At 38.1% G+C, this 19,132-nt stretch overlaps 1 protein-coding gene across 1 annotated transcript in view; it reads left to right on the forward strand.

The window, feature by feature from the left end:
• Positions 1-19,132, forward strand: part of B3GNTL1 (UDP-GlcNAc:betaGal beta-1,3-N-acetylglucosaminyltransferase like 1) — a 105,508-nt gene that overhangs the window by 8,921 nt on the left and 77,455 nt on the right. Inside the window, exons 3-4 of the mRNA XM_029960017.1 lie at positions 5,022-5,087; positions 17,343-17,438. Of these exons, the coding sequence (XP_029815877.1) occupies positions 5,031-5,087; positions 17,343-17,438 (153 nt within the window). The 5' untranslated portion in view covers positions 5,022-5,030. The remainder of the gene's footprint in view (positions 1-5,021; positions 5,088-17,342; positions 17,439-19,132) is intronic.

Here is a 19,132-nt window from a genome sequence, read left to right on the forward strand (position 1 = left end):
TGTGAGAAAAATCAAAGGTGAACTCCAATAACCACAGAAAAGTGAGATATGAAAAGGCATTGTCTGCATTTATTGAACAAATGCACTGAGGTGGGAGCTACCTTGAAAATGTCCTGATCAACTAGCAGTGATGCTGAATTCAAACATTCCATAAAAATATGGTGAGGCTCATAAGAACACCTGTATGTCTTCCATGTAGACCTGTTTGTTGCCATGCTCAAGAATAGAAAGGTGGTCAGTGCAGTCAGCTTCTTAAACTTTGAAGTGTTTTCTTTCTTGTCCCCTTCTTTCTCAGTTTAATTCAGGAGCAGAAACAGAAAAGTAGTATTTTTTTTCCTATGATCTTGCAAGTACTGACAGATCATTAGTCTCAGGTGACTCCTGGGTGCCATTAGAGTGCCTGATTTGATGAGCTTGATAGTGTGAGGCTGTTTTAAAAACCTGCCCCTGGAGAACTGCCTGGGATCAGGGTATTTGCTTTGGTAGAGCTGCTGACAGGCCAAGCTTTGGAGGTCCCAGACCTTTCATTTCCCTGGTTCAAGGAGCTGAACTGAACAATAGCAAAGAAAGATTTTCACTGTAGTCTGAGCAGGTGCAGCACAAATGAATGACCATTTGATGGATTGAAAGACTTTGGAGATGCCATATTGTTGCTCAGTGAGTGAAACATTCCTCCTGGTGCTTCTACTGGTTGTGTTCTACGTGTAATAACTGCAGCAGAAAGAAGGTGATGTTGTTATGGGGGTGGAGGGTATCAGGTCTCAATTTTATTTTATTTTTTTTGAGCAGCCAAACACGAAGGGAATTTGGAAAAGCCTGTGATGCTGAGTCTGTAATTTGAGCCTAAGAAAGCACTACAGTACTGAGCTACAATTAGTGTCTTATTTTTTATGAACTTGCCCTTGGGTGCCAAAAGTGTATTTTACATTGAGCTGTATATTTTGTTTTACTTTCTGAAGTTCAGAACCCCCCCCTTTTAAGGGAAAATCGTGAAGTTATCACTGTGGAGCTCAGTGTGGTGCAGGCAGCCTGGTTGTGAATGCTTGTCATTTGACTTTATCCAAATTGATTTAAGAAACCCATCCTGAAACAGCAGCAGCTTTGAGTAGCAGCAGCTTTGAGTAGTCCTTAAGCTCAGCCTATGGGTTTAGTTTTGCTTTTCTCCAGCTAAACATGTGAGTTAAGTGAAACAAAGCAATTAGCTCAGTGTAAATTGGGTGTGTTTTTATCAAGCCTGGTGCCCGAGGTTGGAAGGAGAACAGCCCAGCTGAGGGTGTGGAACTCGGCAGGAGCAGGGCAGGTCTGCAGAGATGGGACAGGAGCAGACAGGGCTGGGAGGTGCTGGGGGTCAGGGCCCCACTGCCACAAACTCATCTGGGCTGCCCCTGAGACCTCTGCTTCCTTCTCCTGTGAAATAAACTCCTTTTCATTCCTCATCTTTCAGCAAATTGTTCTCCTGCTCCTGTTCTCCTCCTGCAGAAGAAGCAGCATGTTTGTAATCACCAAAATTCCTATAAATTCTGCATTATTTTGGGTGCCTGGAGAAGTTTCTGTTTGTTGCTTTATTTCCTGCTGTGTACCTGTTTGGACTTATTTGCATGGATGAACATATTTAGGTGACAGCAAACCCATCTGTTACCTGAGACTTTTCTAAATTTTTCTGCTAAGTTTGGTCAGTGGGGTTACATGAGAAAAGATTTCTTTACAGATTCGTTCTTACTTAGCTACAGTATTGCAAGTATATGATTAGGGAGGGCTTGCATTTACCTAGCATTTATTTTAAACCTGTTATTTCCATTCTTTCATTCTCTCTTCATCCTGTCTGCTGTATATCTGCAAGGGGACAACCATTATAAACTTCCATGTAAACAGAGAAAATTGAATTTCAGTAGAAACTTCTGTTAAACTTCTGCTTTTAAAATTATATATTCAGTGTAACTCACTACTGGCATTGTTATCTTCCCCACTCTCACCTAGGAGACAGAAACAAACTAAATAAACTTCCCTTTTTTGGCTACATTTGGATAGGCCCTTTTTTTTCTGTCTGACATGACAGGAGTGAAAAATAATTTTGAAAGTGTTTGTCTAATTACTGAGGTTTTGTTCTCAGTTTTAAACCAAAATAAGACAACCAGACTCTAACTGTAGAAACCAAAGTCTGGTAACGTTTTTTCTGAATTCAATATCATGAATACAACAAAACTGTATTTGTGATTGCATAATGTACAGCTGGATAAAATACCTTTAACTTCTCAATTGTCCAGTATTACAGTTGCTAAAATTCCATAAACTCTTATCACTCCAGTGCATGGTTGGGCCTCTCACTCCTACCAGTGGCCTCTGAAGTTGAAAAAAAATTTAAAATGCTCTTATTTTGTGGTACAATTGTTTTGGTTTTACTCATTAGACTTTAATTTGGTTTTTAAACACTGGTCTCAAATATATCCACGTTACTTAGGATGATTTCACTATAAATCTATTCTGTTTTCCACTTTGGCCCAGGCATCAATAGTGAAGGATCTGTTGAAGGTGGATTTTGCAGCTGCCTTTCTTTCCTAGTTGCCCAACCTGAGTCCAAGAATGACTGATGTGCCTCAGTTTTGTCTGGGATGTGACTTGTATTTTATGCTGTTCTTCCTCATTGCCTGATTCCTGTATTATTTTATTTGAGATTATGCCTTTAACTATTATATTCTTTTTTTCCCCCCTTCTTTCTTTCTCATTTCATGAACATGGAAGCAGCACAGAACAGTACATCAGTGCAGCAGATGTGTAAAGCTATTAATAAAAAAAAAAAAAAAGACAAAATTATAAAAAAACCCAAAGGTCATTCAGGATAAGAGTTCATAGAGTTTTCCAACATTAGAGAACAAAGCTGTATTAATAAAAAGAGGCATTTTTGTGGTTCTAGTGCCCCCTCTTTAGCTGGAGTTTGCAGAACACTGATGCTCTGTGATAGCCTGAGACCCAGAGCTGTCGATGTGTGTTTTGCCAATGGCACCAAAATGACACAGTTTTGTTAAGGGAACGAGGCCACTCCTGTCAAATTGTCCTCTGCTGAAAACATGCCATTGAGCTGTTTGGTGAATGGGATGTTTGAATTTGGTTTGAATACCTTCCAGGCTGATTTAACATTTTTAAATCAAGATTATTTTTCACCTCTGTGTATGAGTTCTGTTAAATTTCTCTCTGTTGTGAGGGATCATAAACAGTGGAATCTTTTAGCACATATTTTGTATCTTGTAAGAGATTATAGTAACAGTGTTATAAGCATTGAAATTCCATACTTTTGGGTAGATTTCTTTTTCATTCTCTCTTTTTTTCCACATTTAACAAGAAGACATATAAGAATCTTTAGCTACTTGTAAAGGAGTGAACAAGGCTCAGTTAAAAGTTATCTCCTATTGCTTATGTGCAAACCAGGTTTTAATTTACAAAAATCAGCTCTGTATTTGGCAATAGGATTATGGTTCTTCTGGGAAATAGAGTAAAGGTTTTATTGGAACATTTGTACAGGATAAGTACAGGAATTCTGGTGCCTTATTGATAAAGTGGATTAAATGGTAAATAATTCTGTTGTAGTTTTGATGTAAGTCATGTACAGACGTTGAGAAATCAGAAGGGTTTTTTCACTCCATGGGCTTTCAAAATCAGTAACAGCTGTCATGCTTATTACTAAATATTCCTAAATACAAAATACAGAAAAATGCTTTTGGCAATGTATTCCTTCCATCTTTTATAAGCTTGGATGTGATAAGGGTCAGTTTTATTATTCATTTGTTTTATCTTTAACCTTGAATTGTATTAAATAGTTGGATCTACTTCTAAAACTTTTTTCATCATGGGTTGTTTTGATAAAACTATAGTGGCACCTTTATAGCAAGGTCATTCAACCCTTTAAGCTTGAGATATTTAAGCACCAAGATATATATTTTTGTTGCCATTGATTTGATGGGAAGTTTTATTGTGAAAGTTGTTGCAAATTCCATATTGGGGTTTTTGGCTTTAGTAGGAATTTCCTCAGAGTGACAAACTGTTAAAAGAGAGGCTGTTGAACAGGAAATCAGGGCTCCTTTGAATCATGTTTGCCTGATAAAGTTATTTGGAAATATTCTGAGAAGAAATAGGCTGTGTTAGCTTTCATCAGCATCTAAGAAAGTCTGATCCTTTAAAAGGGAGGAAACATGGCACCAAAATGGAAAACAATATAGTCAGAAACCTTAGGAGGCTAAATTTAGGGAAGAGAATTTGGGCTAAAGTTTTTATAGACTGTAAAATCATGGTCTAGAAAGGCTTTAATTCTGAACAGGAAATAATATGATTTTGAAAGGAATCTCTCCTAGCTGTCCAGGGAAGGTATGCAAGGTTACTAACTCTTCAAAAAGCAACCTTTCTGTATGTAAGTAAAACAGATCTTCATGCTACAAGTGGAAGTACTAACATGAAGTCGAAATATAGGTGGTGTGTTTAAAGCCAGTGCCAATGCTGATGCATTTTAAGAGTGTGGGTACTTTCCTTTTTTCCTTTTTCTCTAGAATTTTATCATTTCACAAATGCTAGTTTCTGTGCTCATGATATATAACATATTTCTAGATCTAGACACCGAAGGCTTGTCATTGTCAATGAAACAAGGTACAGCCAGACTAAAGAGAACACTTCCTTGTATTGCTGAGGTGGCTCAAATCAAGGTTTTAATCAAGATTAGTTCCCTGTGCTGACACTGCCAGTGCTGCTCTGGGGGTTGTGCAAGAGTTGGGGAGTTTTTGAGAAATAAATGTGTGGGTGCTGTCGACGTGTGTTGAGATCCCAGCCCCGTTGTCACATCATAGTTTTGATCACTTCCAGCTTGAGCAGCACTGAGTTTAATCCCTGAAAAGTGTGAAGGCTCTTAATATCTGTTCCATTTGCATTTCTGACTGCAAGCCAGTAAAATGATGTTAATTTAGCAGCATATTCTGCTGTGTGTCAGTACTGTACTGTGACCCTTTTTATGTTCAGTAACAGTGTGCTATTTATTCCAGGATGATGTGATGATGCCACAGCGGGTTAGGCTGCAGCACCAAGTTGCCATTCAACACCCAAACAGTGTGAGTACTTTTTTCTTGTGTGTATTTGTGGGTTTTTCTTTTGCAGAGTTCCGGATACATCTTTAAAAGGATATGAAAATTTCACAGTCGGGCTGGTAGAGGCAAAGCAATAACTAGTTTATTCTTTTCCTTTATTTTTAATCCTTGCACTGAATAGGAGCTTTGATTGAACTTCTTTTTATTTTCTCTGTTCAGAAAACCAGATCTCATTATAACAGTGATACTCTTTTGCAAAGGAATATACAGGTTTGGCTAATGTCTGTGATCTAAAGGAGAATGCTCTTTTTATGTAGCTTAAGTCATGTGAAAAGCTGCAAAGGATTGGCTACAGCTATGGTTTATCTGTTTTTAATATTTGAGAGACTGTAAACCATGGGGAATGTATGGGTTTGTTATTATTGAAAAATTGGCCTACAGTTCAGATGGTGTTTCTCCCTATGTCTGCCTGCAAAAGAAAACAGTATTAGAAGGCCATTCTTTATTCCTGTGAAATAAACTCTTGGAAACACTGTGAGATAGTTCTTCTCTGATCTATATGCTTTTGATTTTAAATGATTTTCTGTGATTAGAGCCAGTATTCATTAGAGAGACTTTGTGTATATGCTCTACTTACCTGAATATATATATATAAATAATTTGTTAAGGCTCTAACTTTATTTCTCCATGTTATTGATATAGATATTCCTTTATAAACTTGAAAACCGAGTTTGTGTTCCTATCAGCCATTTTCAGCAAAATCAGCCTTACTGTTTGCACATCTCTGACATTTCCTCCTGTGAAAGTTATTTCAATGTGCAAGAGGTGTCTGGAAAGGGAAGGTCAATTGACTTGATCTGTCAAGTAGGTATTTCCTGCAGGTCTCTGAACAAAACAGACAGTTTTAGGATTATCACTGTCTGGCAATTAAACACCTTTTGAACTTTTCCTCCAAAACACTCTTGCTTCAAAGTGGAGATGATTGTAGTCCTTTCAGCTGAGGAATGTCTGCCAAACAACCTGCTGCTCGGTGGTGGGCTGTGAACCTGCTCCTCACACCACCTGCAGTAGGCTCTTCGAAATCTGATAATCCTCACGAGGTAATTTATTAAATTACAGTTTTGGTACTGCCTGGGTAGCAGTTAACCTAATTCACATTATGAACATAATAAAATGATAAATCGAAAGTTGTTTTTGTTCTGATAGCGATCAGTTAATGTAATCCCACAGCCAGATGCCAAAAAAACCGGAGAGGCAAGTTGATCCAGTCAGCTTGTTTTATGGAAATTAGTTTCAAGAGCTATCCTATTTCTTGCTTATGTAACATCTATAGCTGTATATGAAGATTTTTTTAAATTAGACTAAATTCAACTGAGCAGTTTGTAGTCTGCTTAGAACACGCTTCAGCTGTTTTGTTTATAATCTGCCCAACAACATTCAGTATGAACAATCAAACAAGTTAACGAAGAGGGCCTTAGACTGAAGGGTAAGGCTTCATGGTCTTTTCTAAACAACATGAACTTGTTATTCCCATGTTCTAAACTCACCTAAACTTGTGGCCCTGTTGCAGTACTTGTGGTGGGCTGGCCCTGGCTGGCCTGTGTCACTCCTCTCAGCAGGACGGGGTGGTGGGAGAAGACAAGATGGAAAAGACTGCAGGGTCAAGATAAAGGCAATTTAATAAAAGCAAAAGCAGAGGAATATCCCTTTGGTCAGTTTGGGTTGGCTGTCCTGACTGTGTCCCCTCCCCAGCCCCAGCCTGCTGGAGAGGGGGGGATGCTGGAGGGGCATCCCTGCTGTGGGAGCACTGCCCAGCAGGAGCCAGAGCAGCAGTGTTCCCAACACCTCTCCAGTTACCAATACACAGCACTGGGAGGGCTGTCCTGGGCAAAATTAACTCCATCTCTGCCAGACCCAGGACATTTTCCTTGTTGCAGGTGTAGAAATGTTTGTAGTGCCTATGGGAGGTATAACCTGGGTTATTGTTGTATTTTGCAGAACTCTGATTCAAAGGCCTGAAGGAGAAAAGGAAACACATCCAGCTCTTTCTAATGAGCAAATGGATTAGTTTGGTCCAGAGCCCCTCTAAAGTTCTGACAGAACTTTGAGAAAAGTTGATCTTCTGGTCACAAATCTATTGACCCATGTCAGGGTGGAATGGTGTTCTTAAAAGAATGATCTCTCTGCTGCCCTCAGAATAATTGTGCCATTCAGTTTTCTGGCCTTTGAAGATGGTTGGGCATGTTTGAATGTTTTGTTCTGTATTTGAAGTTGTGGCCATAGCTTCAGTCAGTCTGATAAGGCAGAGTAGGTGGAGGGAAAAAAAAAAAAGGCAAAAATAAAAGGGAAAAAAAAAAAAGCAGAAGCTTGAGAAATGTCCATGAAGCACAGTGAGCTTTTTTGGTTTGTTCCTGAAATTCTAATTTGCAGACTTGGACTTTCCACTGTTTTGCAACTTTTTCTGACCTGGATTTTTGACTTTATGTAATCTCAGTGTATGTTCAGAAATTTTATTCCTAATCCTGATGCTGCTGATTGTTACTGGGAGTCAGATTTGAAGACTGGGCTATAATATTAGAGGCTTCAATCTACTGTTGTTACTGCTATAGATTTACAGGTAGGAAAGGTCTCCAGCTTCCTCCACCAAGAGAAATCTCCCAGATCCAAACTAATCCCCGAGGTTCTTCCTCTTTTGTGTTACTCTTAAATGCAAATTGCCTTACCCTGACTTGAAGCCTGGTTATTAAACAGCAGAACCAAAGGTATCAGATGCCTCTGGGATATTCCCCAACTGAGTTGTTCTTCAAGGAAACACGTGTCTCTATCTCTGAAAAAGCAAGAAGCTTGTCCCCTGGTTCAGGTGCTGGAACATGGCAGGGGGAACCCTGCAGCAGCCTGAACCTTTGTGTCTCATTTCCTCTATCATAGACTACATAACTGTGCTTTAAAGAGCAAGGTAATTTCTATTCTCTTAAACTGCTCTTATCTGGAAGACTTTAAAAAAAAAAATCTCAAAGGGTGGAACTGTTTTGTCCTTGGTAAGTTTAGAGTGGAGGATTTGGGATCTCAAAAGACAAATGACTAATACATTGTGCTTTTTATTAAAAGCAGCTCTCCAGGACTGCTGTCATCCTGTCCTCTGGTGATTATTTCACATCATCTCCAAGTCCTGTTGACAGGGATTCTATAAATAGAAGCTCTCAGAAGACATAAGTTTTTGAGACTCTGAGACTTTACACTACAAATTCTTAAGTTCTGCTTAAGAAATATCTAGCTCAGTGTGAATCCCTGCTTTTAGCAGTTGGAAAACTTAGGGACATCATCCTGTCTATTGATAATGTAATGACTACTAACCTTTGGTGTTTTTGGACACTGTATTGTCTGCTGGGTGTGGTGTAACTTTATTCTTTCTCTCACCACCCTTTATTTGAGTATATTGTCCCCCACAATATGACTTTGCACATGAACAACAAGTGGCCTCAAGTTTTTGTACGTTTCTTTCAGCAGAATTGCTTATAAAGTAGCTGAACTTTTCCTGACTGCCTCCTACCTCAGTGAGGAAACAACAGCTGGAATCAGAATGTGGGCAGTGGAGATAAAAACATTATTTCCTTTTGTTTTCACTGGCTGAATAAGAGGTGAATCAGTACCAGTGTGACAAGGAACACCTTTCTTTTTGTTGTGAAATTACAGGCTCTGTCTCAAACCTGCAGGATACCTAGGCATGTGAAAGAAAACTGAATATACCATTTGCATTTCTTCAATGAGAAATTCTCACTATTTTGCATCTCCAAAGCAGATTTTTGGCATATTCTGCAGCTTGGGTTTGGAGCAAGAGTTGCAGTGCCTGAGGCCATTTTTATCTGTTGCATTATCTGCCTGTGTTAACCAACTGACTGAATTCTGCATATCTTTGATGGTTAATGTGACTCTGAGATGGATGATTGGAAGGATTGCACTCCAACAATGCCTGGCACTAGTGGCTCACAGACCTGTTCACCTGCCTCTGGGAGAGCTGGAAACAAATACTGTGCAATGGGCAAATGAGTTGGAGAAATGAGCAAATGAAGGAGAGAAATGAGCTGGTCCTTTGTAGAAGGCACATCTAGGCCAAAGGTGTTGGCTGTTTCTCTCCCACCCCTGCTGAACCTCACAAATTAACTACATTTAGAAATTAAGGGGTTTTTTTTTTCTTTTGGTCTGGAAGCACACTTTTAAAATTTATTTTGAAAGTCATAATCTAATAAAGTTTTTGAAGTGTCACTGTACCCTGTGCTGTTCTACTTGTCTGGACCTCTCACACATTTCTGTTACATGTTAGAAAGAAGAAAGACTGTTTTTCCCCTCTCCCTGACTTGCCTTCCCTATTGCTTATTGGGCACTAGTTTGAATCATTTCACTTTCTTGTGACTAAAGTGATCAGGTCCAGTTGATTCTTGATTAGGTCAGTCCTTTTACCTTCCACCTTATGAATTTAAATCAATATCTGAAATTGCAAGTAAAGATTTCCTTGTAGTAGCAACAGAAAAAGTATACAATAAAGTGAGTGGATTCCTTCTTACACGTTTCATTAAAATACAGTTTTAGTGGTACATGAAGTAGATATTGAGGTGGAACAGAATTTTAAGATCAGCATTCTCGGTGTTTATATGGCTACTGTGATAATGAGATCTGATTTAAAGGTTGGCAATTTCAACTGGTTTTGCATTGACAATACACAGGTTTTTTTATAGGAGTTAATCTGTGAGAGGAGTTCTGGGGGAATGGCTTAACAAATATCGAGCTTTGTTTTGTTCTGAGTGCAAAAAGATTCATTGACATTCTTACATCATCTCTCAGTTCCATATTTTGGATGTAACTCTTATCCCTGGAGGTGGGGAGGGAGGGAATTGTAGGTAGTCTGGACCAGTTCCCATACATTGTCTTGCGTTGTCAGAGCAGTTCTTACAGTCAGAGTGTGGACTGGATTATTTTGTACACAAAAGAGCACTGGATGTAAATAATGTATTCCAAGTGACTTGTTTTGCTGAGGAGTTTAGACATTGTGTACCCAACCAGTGGAAAAAACATGCAGACAACTGTTTCCATCCCATCCCAGGTGTGTAAGTGCACATGTAGAAATGCCTGTGCTTTGCCATCCCTCATCTGCTGTCACAAGGAAGTGGTCAACAACGTTGTTCTGTAGTCTGAGCCTTTATTCCTGAGGGATTTTATTACCTTTTCTCTACTTAAATTAGACAGTGTTTTAGTCTGGACTGCAAAAGCAGGTAAGTAGTGTCTTGTGTGTAATTTTGTGGTGTGAAAAGACAAAAAGCATGTTTGAAGTTTTATTAAACTGTCATTAAACATAAGTACATAATGTCGAGTATTACCTCTCTCTACCTCCATTTAAATTCCATCCTTCCTGTGTGCAACAAGTTAAAGGTTGTTGTTGATCTTCCCTTGTTGTGTCTTACACTCAAGTCCAGGTTTTACCAATCTCCCTTGGTTTGTTTTGTCTTCCACTTGTGGCTTAGCAGATTTGGTGTTGATAAACGGTTTCATTTGGACATGAAGTTGATTAAAATCTCCGTGGTGTAGAACTTAAATAATCTTTGTTTCTCCTGAGTTAATTTGCATCAGCTCTCCTTGTGAGTCCCTTACTCAGCATGTTTGAGACAGATCAGTGTGTGTTGCCCAGGCACGTCCCAGCAAGCACTGCCTCTAGAGTTTAGCTTTAATATAAGCATTAATTCATACAACAGCTATAAAAGAGAAATTAATTCGGTACTGTCATGTCTTGAATGATGAATAGATCAAATTTGTTTGTGTAACCCTGTTAGTAGGAATTTGCTCCACGAAATGGGCTGAGTAGATCTGAAGAGGCTCTGGTCCATCTTTGCTATAGACAGAATGGAAAATGGGATTACATTCCTGAGGTGAATAAATGCAGTTGTTGATTGTCAAACATCAGTTAAGTTTTGATTTAGGAAAAAAAAATGTCCAGAGAAATATTCTCATGAACCAGTCTTAACTATTCTGGTCAGTAGAACTTTTTATACTCACTTCCCTTATACTGCACACTGTAATCAAAGTACCAAGTCTTTAACATTTTTCTCCAGCTTGTGGAAAATGTAACTCCAAATTAAGGCTGCCCAGTATAGGTACTTCTAAAAATATTTATATTTATGACTTCAGGAAATTGTCATTGTGTATTTTAATTTAAAAATTATTTGTAATATTTCAATAATCTTTTGGTATGGAGGGTAGAAACTAGAGCAGCAGTTGTGCAAAGGTTCTGTTCTGAAATGGTGACAGTGGAGTATGTTTAAGAGGAAAAAATATGATTCCTTTTCTTTCTCTGCGCTGAAGAATATGAACATTCTTTCTTTGACAATATGAGAGTATTTTTCATTAGTTGTGCCTTTCCATGTATATCACTGGAATTCTGCTGTCTTTGCTTTTTATTAGGCAGCTTCCTTAAAGATTCTTTTTAACTTGGTATTTCTGAAAAACCACAGCGCGTTTTCAAAGTCACAGTGTCAGTCTTAAGTCTGTTCTACATTTAATCAAATATCCCAAATGGGAAACATCCCAACTTACACCACTGGGTAATTAAATTTGTGTTTAATATGGCTTCCACATGCCAATAACCCCATCAAACGATCGTGATTACTGGAGTTTGATATTCACAAATGTCTGATTGTAATACTTTCAGCATATTTAATTTCTTAAACTCTGTCTGAAGCATGAAATGTTTAAAAATCAAGATCCCCCCCTCCTTGTGCTCAGGCATTTTGCTCTGTTGATAACTATTAAAATCGTACTTTGTGGAGCTCCAGACAGGATGTTTAAAACAGAAATAGTGCAAACACATTGCTCTTTTTGACTGTTCTTAAGCCTTATGTGAAGGACTGGTTCTGGAAGCATCTTGGCAGGATCTGAAGAGTTTATTTAATTCCAATTGCATGTGCACTTGCCTTAATATAGAGGTTGACTCTTTGCATCTTGTTTATGCCAAAGTGGCAGATTTTGAACGAGGGCTTCTGAGGCCTGGTGCTTTTTCCTGCCTGAGCTTGTTATCAATATATTGGCCTTACTCAAAAAGGACTTCTGAAACTCATTTAATTTGCTGTATTATCTACAGATTTCCTGTAGTATCTCGAAGTTTTCCCAAAAGTGTCATATTCATACTTCATGATTGCACATGAGCGACAACATCCTTTTAAATCTTGGTGTGTCAGTCACAGCTGGGCTCGTTCTGATTACACCACCTTGACTTCTTGTTTTTTATATACATTCACTGAAGAAAATCCAGACTTCCTTGGCTTTTAATTACTTTCTTTTTATGTGCTGAAAATAAACGTGTAACATCCTTTCGTGGACTTTGGACTTGAACCAGTGTCAAAGGAGGATGTTTAACAGGTGTTCTTAAATATGGATTGCTCCAAGATAAGAACATCTGTGGAAATGGATATTCATCTGACCTAAAGGATTCTCTGGGGAGCCAGCACCATCAACATATTTTATAATTTTTAAGACATGCTTTAAATACACCAGGGTGTGTTTTGTATATTTACACCTAATGCAAATTGGGTGTTTTGAAGAACAGTTTCCTGCTTTGGAAATGAAAGGGAGAGGAAATACATCTTACTCCCTTCCTCCCCCAGTATATAATTTTGGAAAGATTTTAACCACATAAAACTATTCCTTTTGTTTATTTTTCTTTTTTTAATTGCATTAAAAGATGATCACTAAATCCTTCTTAAAGGAAATTGCTGTGTGGAAATGACTAGAACAAAAATAAGCAGGGTTTAAGGACAGCAGAGGTGGCATCTACCTTTCCTTTACACATCAAGATGTAGGCTTGGTTAACTAAAGCTGTCTTAAACATTCAGGATAACGTAAATAACTCTTATTAGCTCTTTAGTTTAGGATTTTTCTCTCTGTGGGCACCCATAAACACTTATTGGGCAAAAAGGTGTCATGCCCTAGAGATAATCCTTCCTATATTACTTGCTATTTGCATAGTCTTTCTTACAGAACATTATCTAGGATCAGATGTTATGATACTTCTAATTAAAGCTTCACTAAGTAGCTAATTATGCTCTCTTCTAAGAGGAGCTTTCTATCATTCTGTCATATTTCTAACATGAAAGTCAACACTGCACCTTCTTCCTCGGTGTGTAGAAGAAACTCTTCTACTTTACATAATCTTTGAAAGTTGCATTAGTTTTGTACAGGAAAGCTGTGGATTTTTTCATGCTAAAATGCATATTTTTCCAATACCTGTTTCAGTATCAGTAGTGGTTGCTCAATTAAAAAAAACCAAAACTTAAGGTTAGGTTCCTTCAAATAAGACCTATTATATGAAGGACTCCCATGTGTTTGTTCACCCAGTGCCTTCTGCCTTATGGAGAGTTTATGGTTTTTTGCCTGTCTCTGTTCATTTCCTCTTTTTATAAAACAAGGATGGAAAATGCTGGTATAAAACTGGAGACTGATTAATTAATTTTTCATCCTCCTTTCCTCTTGAGTACAACAGGAGAGTTCTGACCCATAGGCTGCCTCCTGAATAAGAAAGGTTGTGGTAAAGGAAGTTGTAGTGATTAAAAAACCCAAAAGTGCCACATCTGCAGAAAGTGAGTTGTTTTTAATTACTGTCAACTCATTTCAACTTTGTTTCCTCTCACCTGCTTCCTTTTCCATTTGTATGTGCAAGGGGAAACTTAAAAACCTTAAATTGGTGAAAATAAGAAGCATCTCCACCTGAATATTGCATTTAAAACCAGCCTCTGCTGTTGGTACAGAGTGCTGGGGTTTGTACCTATCAGATGTGGGACTGAAATAATCTTGTGTTTCAGGGGAACAATTTTGTAACTCACAGAACTGTGACTGTGTGTGCTCATAGTGCCATTTAGTGATGTATTTAGTAATCCTGCCTAGTTCCTCAGGGCTTTGTATTAATCAACAAGTTATTGAATGTGCTCATTAAATCTATATTTCAGGCATCATGGCTAACCCAGGGTTCTCTGACCAGCTTAGAGCAAGTGTTTCATGGAGAAACCTAATTTTATATTGTTATTTATACTGTTTTAATTGTATCATTGTCATATTGGATTGGCTTTATAGTTCTCTAACTCCTGAAAATGTTTTAAATGTAGTGCCATAAAGTACATAACTGTGACATTGTTTCTGATAATCTTATTTAGATGTGATTCATTAACTCCACTCCTAATTATGTGAAGTGGGAGAGTTATTACAGGTGCTTAAACATAGACCTGTAATGTTATTTTGGCTGTCTGAGACCATCTAGAGAGGGTTGGCAGCTACTGGTGGAACATTTGCCCACTTCTTCCCACAAAGCTCATTTTAAGCTGTTTATATTTTTAAAGTTGTATGGCCTTTCAGCAAATGTGTTTGTTGGCATTTAAGACAAACCCACTCTTTTATGCTCTTACTATTCTTTCCTATCACTGTCTCTTGCTGCAATAAAATATAAATTCTTTTCTATATTTTTTCCAGAGAGGCCAATGCTGATTGCAATTAAATAAATAGCTGAATAAACTCTAAGTTACCTTTAATACATTAAAAAAGTAATTGTCTATCTAGAAAGCAGATTACATCATCTGCTGTTGTAGAAGAAAGGACTGTCATGATTTTCTCTGCTGATGAGTTTTGCTTTTCCATGAACTGCCACAGTCCTTTGCTATGGGCCAGAAACAATTTTTGTTCATGGGTCATGTTACTGCTTCCTATACAAGGAATATTAATACTGCACTTCAGCAAGTTTCCAGTTGGAGTAAGAAATGTATTGTATTTGTTGTATATATTACGTAGTTTAATCTTGGTACAGGTGTGTGCCAGTATACAGTTGGTATTTGTAATAATAAAAATAAACTCGTCTAATTAGATCAAGAAGTTGAAACTTGGCTGAACTATATTTTTGCATAGAAACTGATTCTCAAAATACTGAAAAGCATATTTATAATATGGAGTTTCTTGTGCTTTCTGGAAGGTCTGAATGGGTGTAAAATAAGCCAGAAAGATTTTTATCAAAGTATTTTAAAAGTTAAGAAAGAAGCAACAGTGAGAACACTTTCACTTCCATTTAGGAGCCAAGAAGAAATATTCAGTGAATGAATATAAAAGCTCTGTGAGACACTGAGGAAATGTGGATCAGTGTGCAGTTGTTTCTGCTGCCACACCTTACACAGGGGAGCTAGAGGAAGCTGGTTTTACTTTAAATAATCTGATTTTCATTGTCTGGTTACATGAGCTGGGCTTTACAGATCCTGTATCAAAGACTCAGGTTGGTGGTGTTTATCTTGCAACCATAAGACAAAAATCCCAGTCATGAGTCAGAGTCCTGTTGGGAGAGAAATAGTGCAGCTAAAGAGCAGAAAGGTGTGGGATGTGTTTGGCTGAAGATCTAGAAATAAATTTGATTGCATAGCCACAATTTTAGAATTTGTCTGTAAAACACAGCTCTTAAGATGGTGCCAAAAGTGGTCTTGAGTGGTGTTGGTCCTGAAAATGGAAAATAAGCAGGAGGTCTTAGGGCAGAGGGGAGAGCAAACATTTCACCTCTTGCAGTGTGGTAACTTTGTTTTGTGTTTGTAGCTATTTTCCTGTTGTGTTACAAGGTTAAAATGCAGCTGTTCCCAGGAACAAGCAGTAGTGCTGTATTTTATGTATTTTGATGTGATGCCATTATAAATAAAGAAGGTGGTTAAATGATGCTTTATTATACCATCTCCTGCAGGAGGGAGGTCCTTTCTTTTATGTGTCCTGCTGATGGGTCTGGTTCATCTGTGAAAATGCAGTGGAAGGCCACCAAGAACACCAGCCATGGCTGCTTTGTTCCTTTGCTTGTCAAGGAAGGAATTGCCAGGTTGTTGTGTAGATTTGGGTTTTGGAATGAGGAGGAGGAGTGAAGACAGAAATTCAATTTGCTTGTAAAAGAATAGACCTGAGGAATAATTAGAAAGCCTTTTGGAAAGAAACACTTTAGATATGTGTGTGCATAGCACATTTAGGTAATTTAAGAAAAAGCAAACTTAAAGCCACTATTATGGAAGACATTTTAGTAAAGTGTTAAGTATATCAATCCTTTTTCCCTCTCTTTCTTTAATTCTATATGTGAAACAAGTATAAGATTGCTAAGTGTGGATTACAATGTTCTATTGTCCAGATAATGAATGAGTTCTGTATGTAGTTCTATTCTTAAATAAAAATAATCCTTGAAGAACAGGATGTATGTACATCTGACACAGCTTCTGTCAAGTTTTTATCTCTATGGAGTGCCCCTATTAAAAACACCTCTAGGAACTCTACTAATTTATATTCAGTTTAAAAGAATTTTAGGTTAACCTTCTGAAAAGGTCTTGCTATTACCTAGCTGTGATTGAGGAGTAAGTTAGGATAAGGATTGAAGTTTTCCATAGTAATTCATCATTGTCATTGAGGAATATTTTCATAGTTCAGAGACATTTTGGTTTATTCCTATGGGATAAGCAAATCTTGCTTTCTTTTTTTTTTCCATGGTTGTTTTTTGGACTGTATTTAATCATAGTCTAAATGGTGATGTTTCATTGCCAGCAGTCCCCCAGCAAGGTCTCCTCGTGGTGTTTTTGTTCCCACATCAAAAGTATTCATAACTGCACGTGCAGAATTCCAGCCTGACTGCTCCCATCTGTGTGGGGTTTACAGCTCTGTAAATACAGATACCTGGAAGATTGAAACTTGCTGTGCTCAGTATATGCACTTCATTCCTTAGGGTGGAAAATAAACCAAGGAAGTTTTCCACCTGTTCTTGAACAGAACTTGACTATCTGAAGATTAATACAGTTTGGGGTTTTTTTTTCTTTATTTTATATGAATTAAAAGTCATGTGTGGTATTGTGGCTTATGGCACTGTTGGTACAATTGCCTGGTGTTATTCAACTTCCCATTTTCATTTGCCAAACCTTAACTATTTTGGGTGAAATTTTGCGTTTTAGATGTCTACATTCATCTTAAAATTTCAACCAAAATGGTTCAAATATTCCCATGAATGAAACTATTGGAAGGACATTCCCAATGTTTGTTTTCTAGAGACCCTCAGAATCTGTAACTAATTAACAGCTGAGCAGAGCAACTGTGCCATATGATATTATGGACATGAAAGGGGGGGTAACAAGGAGTGTATAGATAATTCTTGGACTTGCCATGTTTTGAATGTTTATTTTATGAACTTGTTTTGTTGCCATGTGGGTGTGCAGCAGCTTACACTGTGGGATTTATCTCATTTTGCTTTAGATTGTTGGTTGCCAAGTCAGAAGAGAGCCATTGGACTCCACTGAACGATACACTCGCTGGATCAATAACCTGACCCAAGAGCAACTTCTCACACAGGTATTTTTGTTCCAGCTGTGTCTAAAATTATGGCAGGAAAATAGAGCAGGAGGTTTATTTAGATGGATTTTTTTCAGTCATTAGCAATGCTTGATAACTTACTAAGGTTATCAGATTCTTGTATTTAAAGGCCAGTCTGTTTGATAAGAGCCAAGGCTGTGGTGCATGTGAAGGATGACTTCACACTGGGTGAGAATGAAGCTTTCACTTCAGTTCAGGGTGAGCCTTCCATGTCTCACTGCTGTTGTGCTTTAAATACATCTGCTTTTGTGTTCTGATGATCAGGGGTTTGTTTGTAAAAGGTGTATTTAAGCACAAAAGGAAAAAAATCTTTCCTGAGAACGACTCCTTTCCCACCCAAGATACCCACCACTCCTGTGCCTGTTTTAAGTTTTGCTCAGGATCATTTGAAAATAGCAGTTCTTCAGGCATTAAACACTGGGCTCATTACCCATGTTTGTAAGTGAGATGGGTCTTGTGCAACTGAAGATGACAGTTTTGGCATAAAGAAAGGTTGTTTCATTAGGCAGGAGGCCAGTGCTGAACTAAAAGAGACTTTGGCAAAAACAAGTTAAGCCGTGGAAGAAATCAATCCAGCTTGTGGGGGAATGTTGCGTGGAATATTGTAAGAAACCTAATGGATGGTTAGCAGAAAACATCCCAGCAGGCATTAAGATCCAAGTATTTGGGGTTGGGTTTTGGGATGCTATGGTAGGAAGACATTTGCTTTTGATTTCCCTGGATTTAAGTGGCTGAAAAGATTAACATACCCAGTTTGTTAGACTTCATTATAAACTGTCTTGTGTTCCCCATTACCAAACCCCAAAGACATACTCACAGGCTCTTCTGGGCATTGTAACACAGGAAGGAATCTACAGACCCTGTTTTGAAGTCAGTAGTGATGTTGCAGTTCCCTGCAATTCACCAAGGGAAAGCAATTACAGGAAAAGTTACCCAGAGAATATTTGGATTCGCCTTTGAGTATGACATTAGAAAAAACAGAGACTTAATCTGGTGAATTTATGTGACAGCAGCACCTGGATCACTGTGTTGGTGAAGAGAAAGAAAAAGCTGAGGATGTAAAAACTTGTCCTACACAGTCTGTAGTGTTTCATCTAAATAGCCACTGGATGGGGTCTTTAATGAATTAAGCTGAAAATGAAAAGGAATATCCTAATTTTGAAGTTATTTAAGGGAGGATATGAAAAAAAAAAAAGAAAACTCATTTTAAGATGGGGAAGTCTTTGTTCTGGAAGAGATGATTTAATACAGTGGTTTTGACAGTAGGATGCAAATATAGTGACCTGGGAAGTCCCTTGCAACCTCATGTGCCTACAGATACCTCTTAAAGCCTTAATCAATCCACTATTTTTACAGATGGTTTAGATTCACCCATTTTACAGAGATATTAGGAATTTTAAAAAATCCATTGAGTTTGGAACTGGAAGGCTCCATAGCAGAACTTGTGCCACTCACCCATGAGTTTATTAACCAGCTCAGATTTATAGAGTCACACTATTTGTGTGCCCCTCATCGATTTTTAACACGTTACCTGCTCTCCACCAAACTTAAGGCAGGAACAGCAAGTCCTCAGAGACAACACATTTCTGAGAACTTTATGCAAGTCTGAAGCTTGGAGAGGTTGTGCTGCACCAGCTGTAACTTGTTTGTTGTTAAGCACCACAGAACCCCCT

Source organism: Manacus vitellinus, unplaced genomic scaffold (genome assembly GCF_001715985.3).
Source record: "Manacus vitellinus isolate BGI_N305 unplaced genomic scaffold, ASM171598v3 scaffold_24_pilon, whole genome shotgun sequence".
NCBI lineage: Eukaryota > Metazoa > Chordata > Aves > Passeriformes > Pipridae > Manacus > Manacus vitellinus.